Genomic DNA, 19,504 nt, shown 5'->3' on the forward strand with positions numbered 1-19,504 from the left:
ACTTCAAGTCTTTACAAGTTTGTGGTATATATCTGTAACTGCACACAATTCACATTTGTTACAAAAACCTTAACAGTGTTCTTTTAAAAAAATACTTTGTCTATACAGTACATCTAAACATGATCCTTATGAAGACATCCTGGGAATGTGTCAGGGTAGTCACAGAAATCTATCATCTAAACATTGGGTAAACATTGACAAGAAGTAACCACCAAATTCAGTTTTGTGACAGCTTTAATGGCACAAAATTTTATAGCTACACCTTATACATGTACTGTAAACTGTATATTATCATGTTACAAAGTGCTAACTAAAGATGAAGAATGCATAATCACTTTGGCTCATTTAACTCCAATAATTTCAGCAATACGTCTTTTGTTGTTGTTGTTTTAAAAAAGTGATTTCTTAGTTTTAGGTTTTCATTTCTTAAAAGTAGTAACTAGTTTAATTTGTTTGCTTTGTTTAGTGTTGCAATTCAGCCTGCTGATTTTTCTACTGTGCGAGCTTATGCATTTCTGCTTGATCCTATGTACAAATGTCGCATCCCATTTTTCATTCACTGCTTGAAAAATGAGGCCTGTTTTTCCCCTCAAACTGTAAACACGTATAAAGCTACTTAATAATGTTTAACTTAAACAAAGCGTTACAACTGATATCTCTTTCAAATTTTAACAAACTGGTCCATTTTGTAATATAAAAAGTTAGGATATTTCAAGCTTCTAATCAGTTAGTAATAAATACTGCTTTGGAACACTGCAGTGGCAACCAGCTCAACAGTGATCAGGTACATAAATGCCAATGATGTTTTTCCATCAGTTTTCATCTCATAGATGCCTAAATAATATTGAACGTATTGATTCACAAGCAAATAGGCCTTCTAGCTATCAAATAGCATCCTGCAGTTTAATCATAATGTATTTTGGACAGGAGTGTATTCCCCCCCTCCGCCCGCTTTTTAATAAACATGGTCCAAATTTTATACATATGTCATGGTCCAATTATAACAAAATGCAATAAAATAATTGGTTTTGAAAAGTACTCTGGACTTCTACACTTGGTTTTTAATTGTTGCTTTAAACAATCCTTATTCTATTTAATCACCTCAAAATTATTTCAATATCCACACAGGAAATAAATACATAGTTGCAAGTAATACAAGTGCTACTATTCAAAGCTGAATGGGAGGAAAAAAAACCACCTCTCATGGGTTTTCAAGAATCTGCATAATTTTACTGGATGGAAGGGGGAAGAGAGAGAAAGATTAGATTTCCAGTAAATTATAAAGAAACAAGGCTGAAACAAAGATACTTTCGGAATGGATATCATTAAAATCCTCTTCACTTTACACACTTCACTTATTTCAGTGGTACTAGCTATTGTTCTTGCACTATTAAGTTTTCAGAGGTCTATCAACTCTTAAGATTTTGTATAAGCTTTATTGTCAGTCTAATAAAATCCCAGAATCTACCGATTTCTGCCAGTTTTAAAATCAGCCATGCTTACCTCAATATGTAGAATGTGAAGCCTTCTTCAAATTAAGCTAACTTGCTGATGGACATCCTCGACAGGCCCTGTTGCTTTCTTGGCAACAAATATGGACCTAACCTATCAGTAGTTTCTTCCAGTTTTTATTGAGTCCCTAAGTCTATTCTGCAATCTTTGCATTGCTATGTGGTTTCCCCTCTAAATATTCATCAGACCCAACTTTGCTTACCTTCCAAGACCATGCCCAGCCATCTAGGTGCTACCTCCTGCTACGATTAACATGCAGAGCACATGCATGAGCAGGAAGAAAAAATCTCAGCAGGTACCACAAACACATATACATATACACACATAATAGCACCTGGATAACCTAGTCTGACATCGAATAGTAAATGGGCAAGGTCGGTACTTCTGTGTGTGGGAACCACAAAGAACAATCAAATAATAAGAAAGTCAAAAAACTTTGTGGAAGAAGACAATAGCAAGCTATTCCTATGTTTGACTAAGCCAGCTACAGGGGCTTCTCCATGAAATACAGAGGAGAGCTCAATTTGAAGGAAAGCTTTCAAAATGGCACTATAAAGCTTAAACATCAAAATAAATCTATCTAGGAATATTGGTCTATATCAAATTTAAAAATTTGAATTAAGGAAAAAAGCATATCTGAAGCAAAACAATGTAAAATATTCCCATTAGTGAGATTTCTAAGTTATTATCTTTTATGCTATTGATGACTAATAAAGATTTGACACCAAAATCCTTAGGATTTCAGCAACTGCAAATGAGAGATTCAAACCATGAATATTGAAGAAGTGGAACTCAACCACAGAAGACAGCTCAAAATATTGTGGTTTAAAAAAAACAACAACCCAAAACTGCAAGACTGTTCCCAAGTAATATACAGGTATCTCTTTTTACACAGAGTCTAAATACTTCAAAGATACTTCAAGTCAAACTACTCTGAAAGGAAGACTTCCATTAAATAAAATGCTGAAGAATACTAGAAATTTCTTCGCATGCAAATAATGAAATAGTTTTAAAACCTAAATGCTGGCCAATGTTATCAGAAATAAATTCACTACTTCATGGAAACACAACCTAATGACGGATACTTGGTATTCAAACTTGCCGAGGAATCAAATTCTAATTCTTTTTTGATGTCTGTGAAGTTTTTTGCCTCCTGAAATTAAAAAAAAAATTAACCCAAGACAACTGCAAAATAAATTGCAGAACAAAAATAAACCTGCCAATTATTTTTGTTTTATAAGCAGTTAATTATCAGTCTCTTTTAAAAATGGGAGTTGTCATATTGAAGATTTCATTTAAGCACTAGGCAGATTATTTGGTATTGTAATAAAGAGATGGCAGAGGCATCACTGATAACGATTATAATTTGCTGGTGGCATTTTGCACTGAAAGAAGCCCTTGTGACATTTAGGCAACTGTAAACTCGGTTAGGCAACTCTGATGTGTCCTGCAGGATACGGAAGGTGGTCGGGAAAAGACAACTAGTGAAACACCTCCACAGGGTTCCAACACAATACTGAATTCCAAGAGTTAGTGGAACTGGGATATGTATAAAAAGGTGAAGATTGGGGAGGGGGAGGAAGATCATGCTTAGAATTGTCTCAAGTTCCAATGGTACTAGTAGGACATTAATTCCTTCACAGATCATCACAAGATTTCCAGGATTTGTGCACTGCTTCTTTCAGTAAGTGCTAGCTGAAGGTGTGGTCAGTCGCTTTCCAATGTAGATACTGCAATGAAATGCAAAGCAAAGTACATTGGTACTTATATCTGCCCCCTGCCCCAAAGATCTTTTCAGCTTACTTTATTCTTCCAAACTATGCTGCAATTCTAATACCCTTCAAGAAAATTAAAATGTATTAAGGAAACATTGGTACTCGTTCGTACCATTTTTTTTTTTACAAAGCATGCAAACATGATGTGCAGCTATAACATGTTTCATGAAGAAAATTATCATTAGCACCTGCAGTTGGCAAAAAAAGTAAGACGGTGCAACTCTACGCTTTATTTTGTGTAGGTGGACAGGGATCTGAGCCGTGGTGGCACAGTGTTTAGAATGCAGTACTGCAAGCTAATTCTGCTGACTGCCAGTAGTTCGATTCTCACCGGTTCAAGGTTGATTCAGCCTTTCATCCTTCCAAGATCGTTAAAATGAGGACCCAGACTGTTGGGGACAATATGCTGACTCCATAAACCACTTAAAGAGTGCTGTAAAGCATTATGAAGTGGTATATAAGTCTAAGTGTTATTGCTATCTTCTACTTCCATTTCTTTAATTAGAAGTAGGTGCCTGGTATCTGAAAAAGTACTGTGTGCACTCTTTTCTCCTGCATTCCTGAAGTATTCTGTTTGTTATTTATTTATGTTAAATCTGGACAAATACGAAATATATTAAATTATCTAGAGCACGGGTGTCAAACCTGCAGCATCACATTGCCGCACGTGACATTTTTCCCATTCATGGACGTGGCCTGCGCATGACGCATTTGGCCTGCGGGACGCCAGTTTGACACCCTTTCTCTAGAGTACATAATTATTGACAGATTATTATTAATGTAACAGATCAAGAGTAGTTGTTTGCATGGAAATATAAGCATATAAGATCCTTGGTGTTGATATAGAAAATTAACTCCAGAGCTAAAGTCATTATCTCTGGTTTTCTACATGGATCTAAAAACAAAACATAACAAAGTAGATCCCACAAGTACCATTCCTCACTTACAATTTCCTCCTCCCTAAGCAAAAACTACATAAAGGCATTGTTGGGACAATTCAAATTAGGCTTTTAAGGTAAAAGATAAGTAATTGTAACATCAGGAAACATGAAAATTACATCTATAGATTTTTCAAAACATTCTGAAAACTGACAATTGTTCCTTAACAAAGTGTAGGGATTGTGCTTGCTGTTTATCAGTGATGGATACAGGATGTTTAAAGTAACAAACTCACTTATAATTGTTTCTACTGCTTATTCCTAAAATAGCTCCTTAATAAAAGCTCAAAGGAAAAAAAAATCCCTCAAGTTGGGGTATTATATACATGGCAGCTAAGCAGAACTTGATATACCTTCCATTCATCACCACCAAAAAGTCCCCAGTTTTTTTCATCAGGATAACTCCAATTGTTATTAAGAAAAGCTGTCATGACATCTATATTGTACATCCATCCTTTAACAAAATACTGCTTTCAGTTTGGCTCTGTTTGTTAACAAACTTTGTTCAGTTTGTTAAAGTAGCACTTCCTACTTAACGTCAATTCTTACTAAGAAAGAACCTACTCACAGAGATCCAAAGAAACCCGGGAGGATCTGGGGTTAATCTTTCAAAAAAAGCAACAGCAGGAATTTATTTTCTCTCTACAGTAGAATGATGGGAAAATATTTTAGGGTTTTTCTCCCAACCATTCTGCAGCTGATTTTATAAGGTCCCTCTCATTCCAGGCAGTCCTATACTAACTCTGCTATACAATATTGCTCTAGCTGGGCATCTGCTTATTTTCTTCTCTTTTCAAAAACACTGGCACTCCCACCAGCACTATTCTTGGAAGTTGCTGGGAACAATTCTGGAATTCAAAGCTTTAAGAACCATTGAAAATAATCCTCATCATTCCGATCACTCAATGAATGTAGTCATACTTACCCTAGTCCCAAAGCCAAAACATGAGATATGAACAGAGACGGAATGAAAACCTTAAGAAATTCAGCTGAGAAAATGCCACCTTTTTTCATAGCTCCACTCTTTCTCATACTTAAAGACACTGCTCGTTTAGGATGTCTGAAGTGAAACTCCCTGAAAGAGCGGGGCGGGGTGCGGGGGGAGAAGGATAGAATATATTGTATAGAATATATTGATACTTGAAAGCAACAATAAAGCAAGAGTTAAGAACTGTAATGGAAAGCCTTCTTTCAGATATGAAAATATGGGCCAATAGCTGAGAAATCTCTAAATCATCCCAATTTTACGTAACAGGAAATCTGCATGTCAAATTTTATTTGCATTTTGTTATAGATTTTTCTTCAAATTTAAGAATCCTAAACCAGAAGAGCATTCCTGGGTAGCCAACAAACATTAGATTAGAAATGAGGAAATGAACAAATTCAAATTAGTGAGCCATGATTAAACTATTAAGTCTTGCTAAATTACTTCTTTGATATTTTCAAGCAAGGAACAATTTTGCTTCTCATTTTGTAATGAGATCAGACTACAGTGGTCCATAGGAGCAGAAACTGTTATTTTCTCATGCTACTGATGAACAAAGCACCCTTTTTCACTCTTATAAAGGTAGGCAATTTATATCAAGAATCCCAGTTAGCTCTGACTCATTTCTAGAAAACAAACCCAGCGTATTTGTGTTAACAAGCAAGGCAACAAACATAAGCAAATTGATGGTTAATTCCCTGGTGAGCAACATTTTAGTGGCTCTGCTGTATTCGACCTTGGGCAAAGAAGGCCAAAGTACTAAGACGAATTATGCAAAAATTATGCCATGGAGGGGAGTTTTCCTTTTTTCTGCTTTTATTAAGGTAGAGGTGATAAAGAACTGCTACATCTAAATTATGATCAACAGCTTTCATGGATTTCTTGCCTCACAATTGCAAAGAACTTCCTAGCTAAAATTTGGCAGCTCAATTGAAAGGGACCTAGAATGTGCAAAACACTTCAGAACAGCTGGCTTTGGGTGATTTATTCGAAAGGTAAATCTTTGGGCAGGTTGGTGGGATATTTCATACTGGGACATCAGTGAGGGTAGGTAGGATAGTGGACTATGCTGCTCTGATAAGGCCCGAGGGGAGAGAAGGAAAGAGGGCTCTACACACAGATGCATTGGCTACATGACCCATAAAATCACTGTAAAATCTCTTTGGGTTTGGCCAAAATATGGATAGAAACATTCTAGGTTTTGTTTCTGTCAAACCTTGGTCAACCTGAAATGATTTAGCAGTAACCTATGGAACACAGTGGTGTGATAGGAAAACACGTTTGAGCATATTGTAACTAGGACTCTGAGGCTGATACAAAGCCAGGGAAAGAGTAAAAATAGTTTTCTACCTTACTTCTATCTTTCTTATCTAGAAATACTATAAAAGGATGTTGTTTTCTTTGACTCCTATGAGTAGCTACTCTTCAATAAGAGCACTCTAATAAAGATGGGATGGAAATTGTAACAGACTTTTATATCCTTACAAACGTGAAACTCAGAATCTGATCTGGGTTTTCCTGTGAAGAAAACTTTATTCTTGAGCTTACTTTTTATAATTACTTTACAGGCTCCTTGATGCCCTTTGAGCTAGGTTGTTTTCTTGCAGACATATCATTACCAAACTAGGTAACATCATCAGTGCTACAAGGGAGTGGGGTTTGCTCTCATTTTATGGCTTGCCCAGTTAGTGTTGGTGGGAGTGATCTTGATTGGGTTGTTGTTTACTCTTAGCTTACTGAAACTTATAATTAAAATAATTATTTTAATATTCTGTTGCAATCAACATTTCTTCTCAGCAAAAGTACATTTATTACAAAGGATTTCAACTCACTTGGGAGGAATGTTTTCTGGTCTACTTGACCAATCTGATACCCAGTCAGCACTTTTCTTCAAAACGTCCACATCCTTTTCGCCTTCTACTGTTTCCTCTTCAGACTGAAAATACATAATTAATAAATTCTGTAATTCTTTTAGTTCAATTGTTCCTCTTGGTATTTCCTGCAGAGCATTGATCAAGAGATAGGCAGACTATGCTGGCAATTCTGACAGTTTTATAAAAATTCGAATCAGGAATGACAACTAAAAAAATTTCATTTGAACCAGTTTTATGCCATTTATAAGTAACTGTGCTTTGCTTACATAGCCCACAGTATGCCTTTATCAAATGCATTTTATTTCAAAAAGTAATTATCATAATACAAAGAATAAACATAAGCCATCAAATCAATCTAAAATTATGGAAGGACTCAATACAGCTGGGAAAATAAATAAAAACTGAACAAATAATCTGTTAGTTACCTATTTATCTAAAAGTAACTCATCTCTTTGCCCTGTCATCTTCTCTTCCTATATTTAATAATATTCTTATTGCTTTGACTTATATGAATCAGTTTACACCTTGAAGATCCTGAAATCCTAGATAACAGTTAAGTGTAACTGTAATGATTAAGTCTTTAATGAGATTAAACAAACATCTCAAGGCTGCAAGCAATTTACTACAGAACAACTTCTAAAAATATGACTTAAAAGTATTTATGGGAGAGAGCAATATTCTTAAAATCCAAAAAGTTTGTTCAAAACTTTAGTTACCCTGCCACAAAAATTAATATATTATCTGAAGCTGTATTAAATAACCAGCTGCTGACTGATCATTTTTGGGAGGCAGAAAGGTTCACAAGTATGTTATCAAAGACTTCTTGCCATAACAATACAAGTTAAAATGTCTGTATGAGCATAAATGTCTGTATAAATAAAAAGAGTATCCCTCCACTGGAAAAAAAAAATACAGCAATGAGATTATTTATCAGGATTAGATAGTGAATAAAAACTCACTGCTAGAATAAAGTTTTAAAATTGTGCTACCTTAATCCTTCACGAACAGGATTGTAGGTAAACAGAAGGAAAATACCTGAGAACTATTGTCTTTACTTGTATGCATTTCCACATCAAACATTATCTGTCCGTCTTCTTGAGGAGAAGGACTGCAGAAAAGAAAGATATTATCATTGTTATTTTTTATAGAATGTGATTACAAAGCATTGATATTAATTTTCATTTACACCTATTATAAAAGTCATATTTATTTAATGTTTTTATATCCTATTTATAATCTGACAGTTTTCAGTGGCTCAGGTAATAAAATATTTGGAGTACTTTAAAACTGCAACTTAATCACTAAACCATAAAACTTTTAGATATAACAGGAATAAGATCAATGCAATATAAATAAAAAGACAGCACAGTATGTTGTATCATCAGAACTCTCTGAAAAATAGCTTCCTAAAGTTTCTTCCTGAAAGCTATCAAACAAAGGGATAGCCTGATTTCTACTACTGTAGGAGACTATTCCGTTCCTTGACTTTCCTTTCCTGTCAGAAGTGAAGGACTACAAGGAATTTCTCAATAAGAGATCTAGTAGATTGGACTGATTCAAGTTGGGAGTAGGCAGTCCTGCAATTACCTGGTATCAAGCCATAAAAGACTTCACAAGTTTAAAACTCAAACTTTAAATTGTACCTGGAAACCAACTCATAGTTTCCAAGTAGCCTTTAAAGCAATTCCCTTGCAAAATACATTGTGCTTATCAAACCAAGTGATAATGAGGACAAGAGTTATTGTAACCAGATCCTTCTGCAACAGGTAAGACTGCAATTAGTGCCCCATCTGAAGTTGAGCAAAGATTCTCTTTTGCTTCTACCTGCTTGAGGAGGAATCATGAGTCCAGAAGGATCTCCGAATCAGACATATTTCCTCACAGGTAGTGCTTCTCTATCCGGGGAAATACTGCTGTTAAGAGAGCCCCAATGAGAAAAGAGCATTCTTAATTCTCTTCTGAGGAAACAGACAGGGCCAAAATTGAATAAACTACTTTATAATTTTAATTGAGGAAAACGCCAATACAGATATATCGGTAGTATAAAACAAATGATTGTACATTAATGTGTTGGCTATGGCTATGGCTGGCTTCCTCTAAATTAGAAAATTCAATTCAAACAGTTTTTATCTGGTGCTTTCTCAGAGGACTGCAAAAGCAGTTAAACGTTTATGTTCAAAGTTGATAACAGCAACAAACAAAAAAAGTATCATTAGCTGCTAAGACTGTCCTTGGCAAGTGGATTTGAAATAACTTAACCAGGCACATAAGAATACAGAAATTTCTGATCAGCAATTTACTGCAGAAAAGTTATGAAGAAGAATTTTTTTTGCAACTGTTGGATATTAAATGTGAATTTTATTTTAAAATAATTAGCATTCACATTGCTTGAGACTTTTTCTTCTGTCTACTCTACATTAAAAAGCTATTTTTTTTGTGGCAGGAAATTCAATGTCTGTTTTTTTGTTTTGATAGTGGCCTGATTTAGCATCAGGTTGTTTACCTTACCTATTTGGTAATTAACTTTCACATTTGTCTACTTGTCTCTGCTTATGTGCCTTTCCCTTGCTCTTTCCTTTAATAAGGATTTTCTCTTTATAGGAGTTGAACTCCTCTGTTGTTTCCTGGGAGGAAATACAGTCACACCCACCTCCACTAAATCATTCAATATCCAATTCCTGAACCAGCTCTCTTCCCTGGTAAGCAACATACCAGTGTCAGACTGAAAATGATGTTTAAGACATCTTTAATCTGATTAAGAGAATTAATCATCAGATGAACAGCATATTAAGAGATGAACGATCACTAGCAGGACATGCTTCTATTTCTACAATTTGACTACAGGAAAAAAGGTATATTTTAATAATATTTAAAAAGCTATCCTGTTTCCCCCAAAATAAGACATCCCCTGATAATAAACCCAATTGGGCTTTTGAGCACATGGCAATAAGGCCAAGCGCTTATTTCAGGGTTCAAAAAAATATAAGAGAAGGTCTTGTTTTCGGGGAAACACGGTAGTGTTGCTTTTATTAGTTTTATTATCTTTGTGACTTCCAATAAGTAGAGAATTTCTTATGTAAAATAACTGCACAAAGACTTAGCATGAATTCCTAACACATGCAATTCCAGTGAACTGATAAAGATCTGCTTCAAAGCACACTGAAAAACAAGGCCACAAAGAGTATTTTATTAAAAGAAGCTTCAAACTTTTAAACAGTGAAGATAAGTCATCTTTAACAGAAGCAATCAATCTGAGGGCACAGATGTAATATAACACATCACAGACCTAGTGTACTAATGAAGGACTGACTTTTTAATTCATGGTTTCAGTGCCTTGTTAAGTTTACCACCACTTTAATAGAATACAATATAAACATAATGGATTCTTGCCCACATAATTATTTTTAATAAAGAAACAGGTTTCTGCCCCATCCTATTCCATAAATAGTATCTATTTAGGCACTTCAAAAATAAACAGTAGATTTAAACAACAACTGATTATGCGGGGAGTTACCCAACTGCAAAATATTTTTCCTTTAGAATTCCCTTTTAGCCTTTCTTATAAAATACAACAAAACTTTAATAAAACTGAAAAAGTCCACAAAAAGCAATTTACATATTTATATAGCAACTCATATATATATTAATATAAACTCTGGCTTAATAAAAGGCATAAGTCCAGCTAAAACTTCATTCTAGTAAATGAAATACTAGTGACAGTTCCAAAAAATAACTCATTCCAAAATATCTTTTAAAATGTAAAAAATAAATGCTTACCTGTCACAATGAGAACTACCCCTTGAACTGTTTTGTCCAGATTCATGTTGAGCATCAAGCAGTATCTTCTCCATATCTCCGTTGTGGATGGAAGATGAAGAAGGGACATGTTCTAGACCCCCATTTTTTGCATTGCTGTTGTCATTGTCATTCCCATTCCCATTCATCTGCAGTTCTACCCAGGAACCTATTGAACAGCCAGATATCTCATCAGAAACTATAGGCCAAATCCAAATAGAGCATTTAACACTTACATGCAGAAATGTGCAGTTATACCAAATTTTGACAAATGGGAGAAAAAGAAAATAATGCTTTATTTATTTCAAACTATTTTGAACTATTCTTGTAAAGCGTACATGTAAACAACTTTCTATGTTTCTAATTTGTAATTTAGAAATAGTTTTTAAAAACATCATATTATAGAAATTAGGCATTATTAAGAAAATGTTTTAATTTTGTAAAGTAATAGAATTGTTATTTCTGGAATCCTAGATAAGAAATCATGATAAGGACTTTAAAAAAAAAATAACTGAAAATATCTCTTTCTAGAAAATTCACAATTTGCAACAAAAAGCACATACATTGAAAATACACGATTACCATTGTCCTCATTCCTAGCAACTGGGTTCTGGAAGTGATCATTCCTAGGTTTAAGAAACTCAGTAGAGCTGATCTGGCTAACTACCCTATAAGCCTTTTGAGCATAATTAATCTGTATGCCAAGAACTTGTGTATGCAACTTCAGGGATGGCTGGTACAGAATATTCTGTCCAAGGAGCCATAGCTTTAGAACAGGAAGGTTTAAGTCTTACAACACATGGGTGAAAAATACTTAAGTAAGCCTACCACTTTATGCTGCACTTGGAATTTTGAGAGTACCTTTGATTCCATTTGAAGAGAAAATCTTGTGAGGTAAGTTTTATGCTTCCAACTATGCCTACTACTAATTTATAAGCCACAGAAGATGAACACAGGCCTGCAAGTAAGATTAACCCTTTGGGGCATCTTACAGATAGTAACCAACCTGAACCAGAAACGGATTTGGCAGAGCTTTTTAATTAGCTTCTCTATTTTTCTATCTCTAATTTATAGACTTGTAAGAACTAGACTCTCATCTCTCCAATGGCCAGCAAAGGTTCACTGACTTCATAGAAATGATCTTATCAAAGATACCGGTTGCCCTCAGAAGAACATTACAGAATCTAATTTAACACTGTACAGATAATAATCTTCTGATTATATAATACAAAGATCTATTTTTCTGCCTCTAAAAATTGGAACATCCAAGGGAATATCATTGAACAAATAAAATGTTTTACATATCCAGAATTACTATTTTATGCCCCAGGCAAGAAGAAACTGAAAATACAATAGGTATTTTAGGGTTTTTCTATGTGAAAGGAAACATTCATATCTGCTTCTATTGCATTTCTTAAGGCTCAGCTTTCATAAGGAATCCAGTTAAGCCCATATTCCAACCATTATAGTACTCTCAGCTTTCAGTCCAATTTCCTGAAAGCAATACTTCAGATCCCAATGTGCTCTAAATGCCATCCTTCAGCTGGAGGCTAATTTACTTTATTTATTAGATTTTTTAAAGGAAATTCTGCCTTTATTCTTTTATAAGTAACTAAAGGCGACAAACATGCACAACACTCCTTCCTCCTATTTTCCCAACAACAACAACCCTGTGAGGTGGATTGGGCTGAGAGAATATGACTACCTCAAAGTTACCCAGCCATTTTTTCATGCCGAAGGCAGGACTAGAACTCATACTTCTCCTGGTTTCTAGGAGAGCATCAGTATACCAAACTGGGTCTCTACCAAAGGTAGAGAGATTCATGCTTGGGTTACAATTTTTAATTTTTGGTTAAAACTGAACTTTTATCTAATAGACCTGATTACTGTAATAATCTCTGACAAATTCCATTTAGGCTAGAAACAGATCCCATTAGTTAAATTGCAGAGTCTGTGCCATGATTCTTTTGAAAAAGTATAACCTGGCCAAGAATGGCAAAATGAATTTAGTTCCTAACAGTTTTGCTCTGGAATTTAGGACTCAAACAGCAAACATTTCCAACCAAAATCCTTTCACTTTGGAATTGCTTAAATATTATACAATCTTGTATCAGGCTTGACTGATTGTTCTTCCATTTGCTCTATTGGAAGGCTTCCCTATGAAAACATACTTGCCCTTTTAGCTCAGGAGTGGTAAACTCAAGCATGTTATATTATACAGCAATATATATTATTTTAAGGGTCTATACAGGGGTGTCACACTCGCATCATCACGGGGGCGTCATGTTACATATCGTGACTTTCTCCCCCTTCGCTAAACCAGGCATGGGCATGGCCAGTGCGTGACAGATCCAGCCTGCGGTCCGCAGGTTTTACAGCCCTGGTCTACACACCTGGCCAGGTGTATATATTCTGACTTTTCTTGCCACATCTGTCAAGTGAATCATTGCAATTCTTGAATTAGTAACACAGTTCTTAAGTGAGTTTCCCCACTGACATTGCTTGTCAGAAGGTCACAAAAAAGATCACGTGACTCTGGGACACTGCAACCGTCATAAATGTCTGTTATCAAGCATTCAAATGTAAGTCACATGAAAGTGTGGATGCTGCATGAAAAATGGTCATAAGTCACCTTTTTAGTGTCGCAACTTTGAACAATCACTAAATGAACTGAGGACTACCTGTATTAATCTATCATTGCAAATCTGTGTCCATGCTTGGATAGAATTCTTATATTGTGTATATGATCTTATTAACTGAGAACAGGATTTAATTGTTACTAGTAATCATTAGACAGGCATAGAAGTCAAAAGCTGATGTGGTGATGTTCTTAAAGGAGAAGAGCCAAGTTCTAGTCCATCCTCAACCATGGAAGCTCAGTGACTTTGAGCCAACCCTCTTTCAACCTAACCGCTCTTAATAGAGTTATTATTGTGGAGGAAAGGGAAGAGGGTATAGCAAGGAGTATTATGTATGATGTTTTAAACATATAAACAGAATCCATGTTATAAATATAACAAAATAAAATGATGAATCAATTGCAAAATCAAATCACCTAGAATCAACTTGTTTTAAAATGCATTAAAAACCAAAGATCCAATAATTATAGCAAAATCATACAACATACAGAACAACATACAGTACATTTGAAATTAAAAGAGTTTTCATCCACCAAATTAATCTTGTGTAATCAGCAAAAAATTAAACTAAGACTCTTTTAAAATAAATATATATTCTTTATTACATTTATTACCTCTAGTTTTCTTCATTTCAGCAATAGAACCTAGGTGAAGAAATTATGTCACTACTACTAAGCAATTGGCAGTCAAAAAATCCCACCCATCTTCTACAAATTACTTTTTAAAAAATCTACATGTAAATCCAAGCATACTATGTCTTCTGCCCACTCCTGTTCCTGCATGTACAGCTATTTTATATCACATGTACAATTCCACAGTAATAATAATAATAACAGAGTTGGAATGGACCTTGGAGGTCTTCTAGTCCAACCCCTTGCCCAGGCAGGAAACCCTACACTATTTCAGACAAATGGTTATCCAACATTTTCTTAAAAATTTCCAGTGTTGGAGCATTTACAACTTCTGCAGGCAAGTTGTTCCACTGATTAATTGTTCTAACTGTCAGGAAATTTCTCCTTAGAACTAAGTTGCATCTCTCCTTGATTAATTTCCACCCATTGCTTCTTGTTCTACCCTCAGGTGCTTAGTTTGACTCCCTCTTCTTTGTGGCAACCCCTGAGATATTGGAACACTGCTATCATGTCTCCCCTAGTCCCCTAGTAAATTCATAACTGTTTGGTATCTATACAACTACTTAGCCACATGTTTCATTGTCATGTGGATATTATTTGCTTCTAGTCTTGGAGGTTATATATATAAAAAATTCTAACAAGGAGGTAATGTAGCAAAATACTGATGAAAGAACGGAGGCATTTTAGTGTGGTTTACCTCTCTGTGAATATACACATTCCCTCTCTTTGTGTGTGTATGGTTTAATCATATGACTGAAGTATCTCCTAGCAGTCCTGTCCTATTTTATATTTATTTAACAATGTTTGTAACCAGGCCTATTCCTAGCAGATTTTGGACAGTTTACAACAAAGTAAAAGCCTTTTTTTAAAAATGGAAACAAAACATTAAAATATCAGCAATAAAAGAATGATGGCAATAAAAGACTGATAAAATTTTCACTAAGAAGGCCTGTCTATATATGAATGATTTCTATGCATTTCCTTTGGAACTATTTGGGAACCACGTTTTCTTTAAGAAGGCTAAGAACACAAGGAAGCAAGGGCTCAATAAAAAAAAAAAAGAACATAGGAAGATAACAGTTCCTTAACCTTTTCCCTTCAACTGTCCTGTGCAATATTAACTTTAATTTTCCTCACAAGCTTTTTGTTCATATTGCTATTTCAACAAAATGAGGAACAACTTCCCCTGAATAATTTAGTTATGTATATTTCTTTTCTAGCGTGTGTTGCTGAGAAAATCATATGGAGTTTTAGAACACAATGCGGTCAAGAAATATTTACATCAGGTTCAAATATTTCCTAAAAATGCAGCTGAAAGTAACATCTGATTGTGGCCCAATATCAATGCAATAAATTAATGCAATTGTATTATAATAATTTACGCCCTCCCCCCAATGAATCCACACAAAAGGGTGTTTTTTGTGCAAGAGTTCAAAACAAGTTAACAAAACCATAATGTCTACAGCCCCGAACACAATTAACTCAGAAAAAACATTAACAATAACAAAACATTAAACACAAATCAGAGAATCCTGGTTAAATCCTCACCAAAAACTCAATACCACAACAAAAAACATAATACAGTACTTATCCAAAAGATACATAGTACAAGTCCACAAGTTGAACGAAAATTTACAATAGAGGACCTGACTAACCTGGATACAAGAGAATAAGATTATATACACAGGATTTGGCAGCTAAATAAACACATTCTGAACACTCTAGTTCCCACCCAGGCCATCAGCAGTAGCTCCTTTTCTAAGGCCACTAGCAAAGAAATAAACAAATTACTCCACTGAAGCATCCATTCACAATTCATTCATTCCATAACTTATATAGGTATTTACTCCTCACAATCGTTTGTGAAATCCTTTTTACAACCCAGCAACCAAAGCCCATTGATACTTATTTTATGCAAGTTAATAGTTTTCCTTCAACAAAATGTTTAAAAGGATTATAAAAACTGGATTCAAACTCTCAGTTCCTTCTATCCTGGAAAAAAAGTATCACTAATTTGTACGTTTTTTACAAAGCTCCATTCCATTCTGCCTTATAATACCCGGAGGCTAGTCACATGCCATCATCTCACCTCATCAACTCCGTCCCTAAACCTCCCACTGTTAAAAGGAATGACTCTCCTTTTGGATGACTGTTCCACAGCAATCATACATATTTGTCTCCTTTTTAACCTGACAGCAATCTACCATACAAGGACAGCCACTTTTCAACCTGAGTAGTAAATTTAATCCAGCACAATAACTAAATTCCCTGTGGCATATTGGGGAGGGGGAAGGGAGTGAGGAGGAAAAACAAGTTTCTTCAAGCATCAGCATTAAAAGACAAATACCATGACATAACAATCATCAGAAAAGTAGATTCATCATTATTCTAAACACAAAGAACAAAAACAGTACAGAACAAAAACTTAAGACCGTTCCGATACACACTTTTAACTTAATGCCTTTAAAAGTTTCAGAGTTATTTTTCAGAGTTATTTTTAAATGGGCAGTATATCAGCCTTTATAGCTTTCAGGGGGGAAAAAAGGAGTCACTGACTTTTTAAAGCTAAGAAAATAAAATGGCTAATAAACTTTAAATCTTGAAAGGGTGTTGTTGTTGTTGTTTTTTTTAAAAAGAAGTATAGGCCACTGCGAGATGCCATCAGGAGAAAATATTGGCAGAACATTCCAAAGGTGCTTTTTTCCAAACGGCAACTGAACTTTTTGTTTTTTTTCTTTGAAAACGTTTCGCTTCAGAACTGAAGAAACTTCTTGGATGAGAAATGAAATGTTTTCAAAGGAAAAAAAAAACCAAGAAAACCCAGTTGCCTTTTTAGAAAAACAAAAAAACCCCCACCTTTGGTACAACCATGATCTGGATGACTGAGAACCTCCATAGAAAGAACATGATGGCTGGTACAATATCCCTTTTAATTTCCAGAGACTGGAGATTCCAGGTTGAGGAAAATACCTTCTCAGCAGAACTCCTCATTTCAATGGGACTCCTTCCCCTGGAAGGCAGCTCATTCCCTTCCTGTCCATCTCCTTCTGCCCTCCCTCCCCATTTTTGAACCAGGGACAAAGAAAGGCTCAGGAAAAAACAACAGAGAAGTTCCAGACTCCCATCCCCAGCTGATTCAAAATCACCAGATGCCTCCAGGCCAATCACCCTCGCTCAGCTCAACCAACCTCGGAGGGTTGTTGTGTAGAGCAGGGGCTCTCCAACCTTGGCAACTTTTAAGCCTGGAGGACTTCAACTCCCAGAATTCCCCAGCCAGCAAAAAAAAAAAAAAAAAAAAGCCAGCAAAGCAAAGCTGGATGGGGAATTCTGGGAGTTGAAGTCCACCAGGCTTAAAGTTGCCAAGGTTGGAGAGCCCCGGTGTAGAGGGAGGAAACGGGGGAGAGGAAGGCAATGTGTGCCCCATCTGAGGCTGCCCAAGGAATGATTTTCAATACAGTCTAATATCAATCGCCCTCCTTCCCCCCCCCCTACACCAACTCCCATGCTGACGCGAAGGCATTATGGGGGTTGTAGTCCAAAGATACAGGGGACTCCAGGTTGGGAAAGTTGAACCATCCGCTCAGGTGTCCCCTTCGCCCCCCTCCCCTCTCAAGACACCCACCCTTTCTCTCATTGGTCCGCAGGCGCTCGTGCGGCCAGGGGACCAGCCAATCCCTGACAAGCAACGGGCCCTCGGGGGGGGGGGAGGCTAACCGCCACTTGAGGGTTGCAGGGGGGGGGGGAAGACCCCAGTTCTTCTCGCGCGGGAGCGGGGAAGATTGAAAGGAGGATGGGAGATGGAAGGATGAGGGGGAGCCGTCGCAACCGCCCGACCCGCCCTCAGCCCACTCACTGTTGAGGCCTGGCTCGGTGGGCGTCCCCTCGGGCGGCAGGTTGTTGTTATTGTTGTGGTGAGACAAGTCCTGAGGGGACGACATGGCGGCGGAACGGGGTGACGGCGAGCGCGGAGCTGGTCCGTCCGAGGCAGCGTGTGGAGGAGCGGAGGCAGCTCCCGAGGACAAGACCGGCGGCGGCGATAACAGCAGCACAGCTGGGATCGCGAGTGGCTATCTGTACGCTCCCCGACGCCAGCCCCAGCGACCCCGCCTCCGCCGAGCCGCTGCGCACGCGCCGTGGAAGCCTGGCGCCTAGCCGGGGCACAGGCCCCGCCCACTCACGCAAATGGGAGCATTTCCTCCCTGACGCTCCTCACGTAGGCCATTCGGAGCAGGAGAGGGAGGCGTGGTGTTCCCAGGCGGGAATGCGCATGCTTGTCCTCGATCCTCGCACGCAGCTTCTCTCAAATCCCCCCCCACCTATCTGGTGGTCTTTGCTGCGCATGCGCCGATCTGGGGAAATTCTAGCTTGGGGTTCATAATGAAATCAGAGGGTGCAGCACCTTGGGATGGTTTAAAAAGCCAAGCAGGGTGGTCCCTTGCTCCTACTTGGATAGGAGACCACTAGGCAAACCCAAGATTGTAACCAAATTAGGGGATCTGGAAAACGTCCGGATTTGAACTGTTTTACAAGTGCTACAAATAGTTACCTGCAAAATAATAGACATCCAAGGAGGTTGTTTCCCCCCCACCTTCTTTGTTAAAAACAAAGAGGGAACTGATCCTCTAAAGATAAAAACTGATGCACAAAACATGTTTTCGGCTTTTCTCTACTTTGATAGTATTTCTTGAAGTTTCATAAATATCAGGAACTGCACACTTCATCTTCGAACAGAGGGAGAGGAAGAAGTGCACGTACTTTTATGAAACTTTTCCTGAAGCTTGGGGACAGACTGTTACTGCATGTGTCCATCAATTTAGTGCTAAGAGTTCCTCCCCATCCAGCCTAAAAATCTTTATCAAAAAATGGATAATTAAGTATTGCACATGCTTAAAATGTGGAATAAAAATAAAAATCGGAAAGAATAACCTTTCAGGATCAAACCAAGATCTATCTTAATCTAGCACAATTCTGGAAATTGAACTCTAGATATCTTAAAGCTGCCAAGGTTGAGACATTTTGTTTCTCCTTGCCAATTGCTTTTCGCAATCAGATTGACATGATGCATTCTTTTTCCCCTTCCACAGTTCCCTCTAAAATTGGCATCTGGAGGTAAAACTTACTTTTCAACAATAAGAGTCCACGATTCTCTCTTGAAAGCTATCCAGTGGTCAAGGTTATTATCCCTCATGATAAAGAACTCCATAAGCAATTCCAAGCTGCAGAGTATTTGTCTCCCTTATAACTTTTCTAGCTACTTGGAAGACCCTATTCTTAATATATTGAAGGGGCTACCTCCTCTTTACCTGATTTTATACACCTTGAATATAACTCCCTTCAGTTTCCTTTGTTTTAAA

At 36.9% G+C, this 19,504-nt stretch overlaps 1 protein-coding gene across 1 annotated transcript; it reads right to left on the bottom strand.

Moving 5' to 3' along the window:
• Positions 1–216: 216 nt before the first annotated feature.
• Positions 217–18,283, bottom strand: BNIP3L (BCL2 interacting protein 3 like). The gene is made up of 6 exons (XM_058194492.1): positions 18,004–18,283; positions 10,862–11,048; positions 8,120–8,192; positions 7,043–7,146; positions 5,151–5,300; positions 217–3,242 (listed from the first exon to the last, which is right to left on the bottom strand). Exons 1-6 carry the CDS (start codon positions 18,086–18,088, stop codon positions 3,194–3,196), a joined length of 648 nt encoding a protein of 215 aa, XP_058050475.1. The 5' UTR covers positions 18,089–18,283; the 3' UTR covers positions 217–3,193.
• Positions 18,284–19,504: the final 1,221 nt, after the last annotated feature.

Source organism: Ahaetulla prasina, chromosome 9, assembly GCF_028640845.1.
Source record: "Ahaetulla prasina isolate Xishuangbanna chromosome 9, ASM2864084v1, whole genome shotgun sequence".
Classification (NCBI taxonomy): domain Eukaryota; kingdom Metazoa; phylum Chordata; class Lepidosauria; order Squamata; family Colubridae; genus Ahaetulla; species Ahaetulla prasina.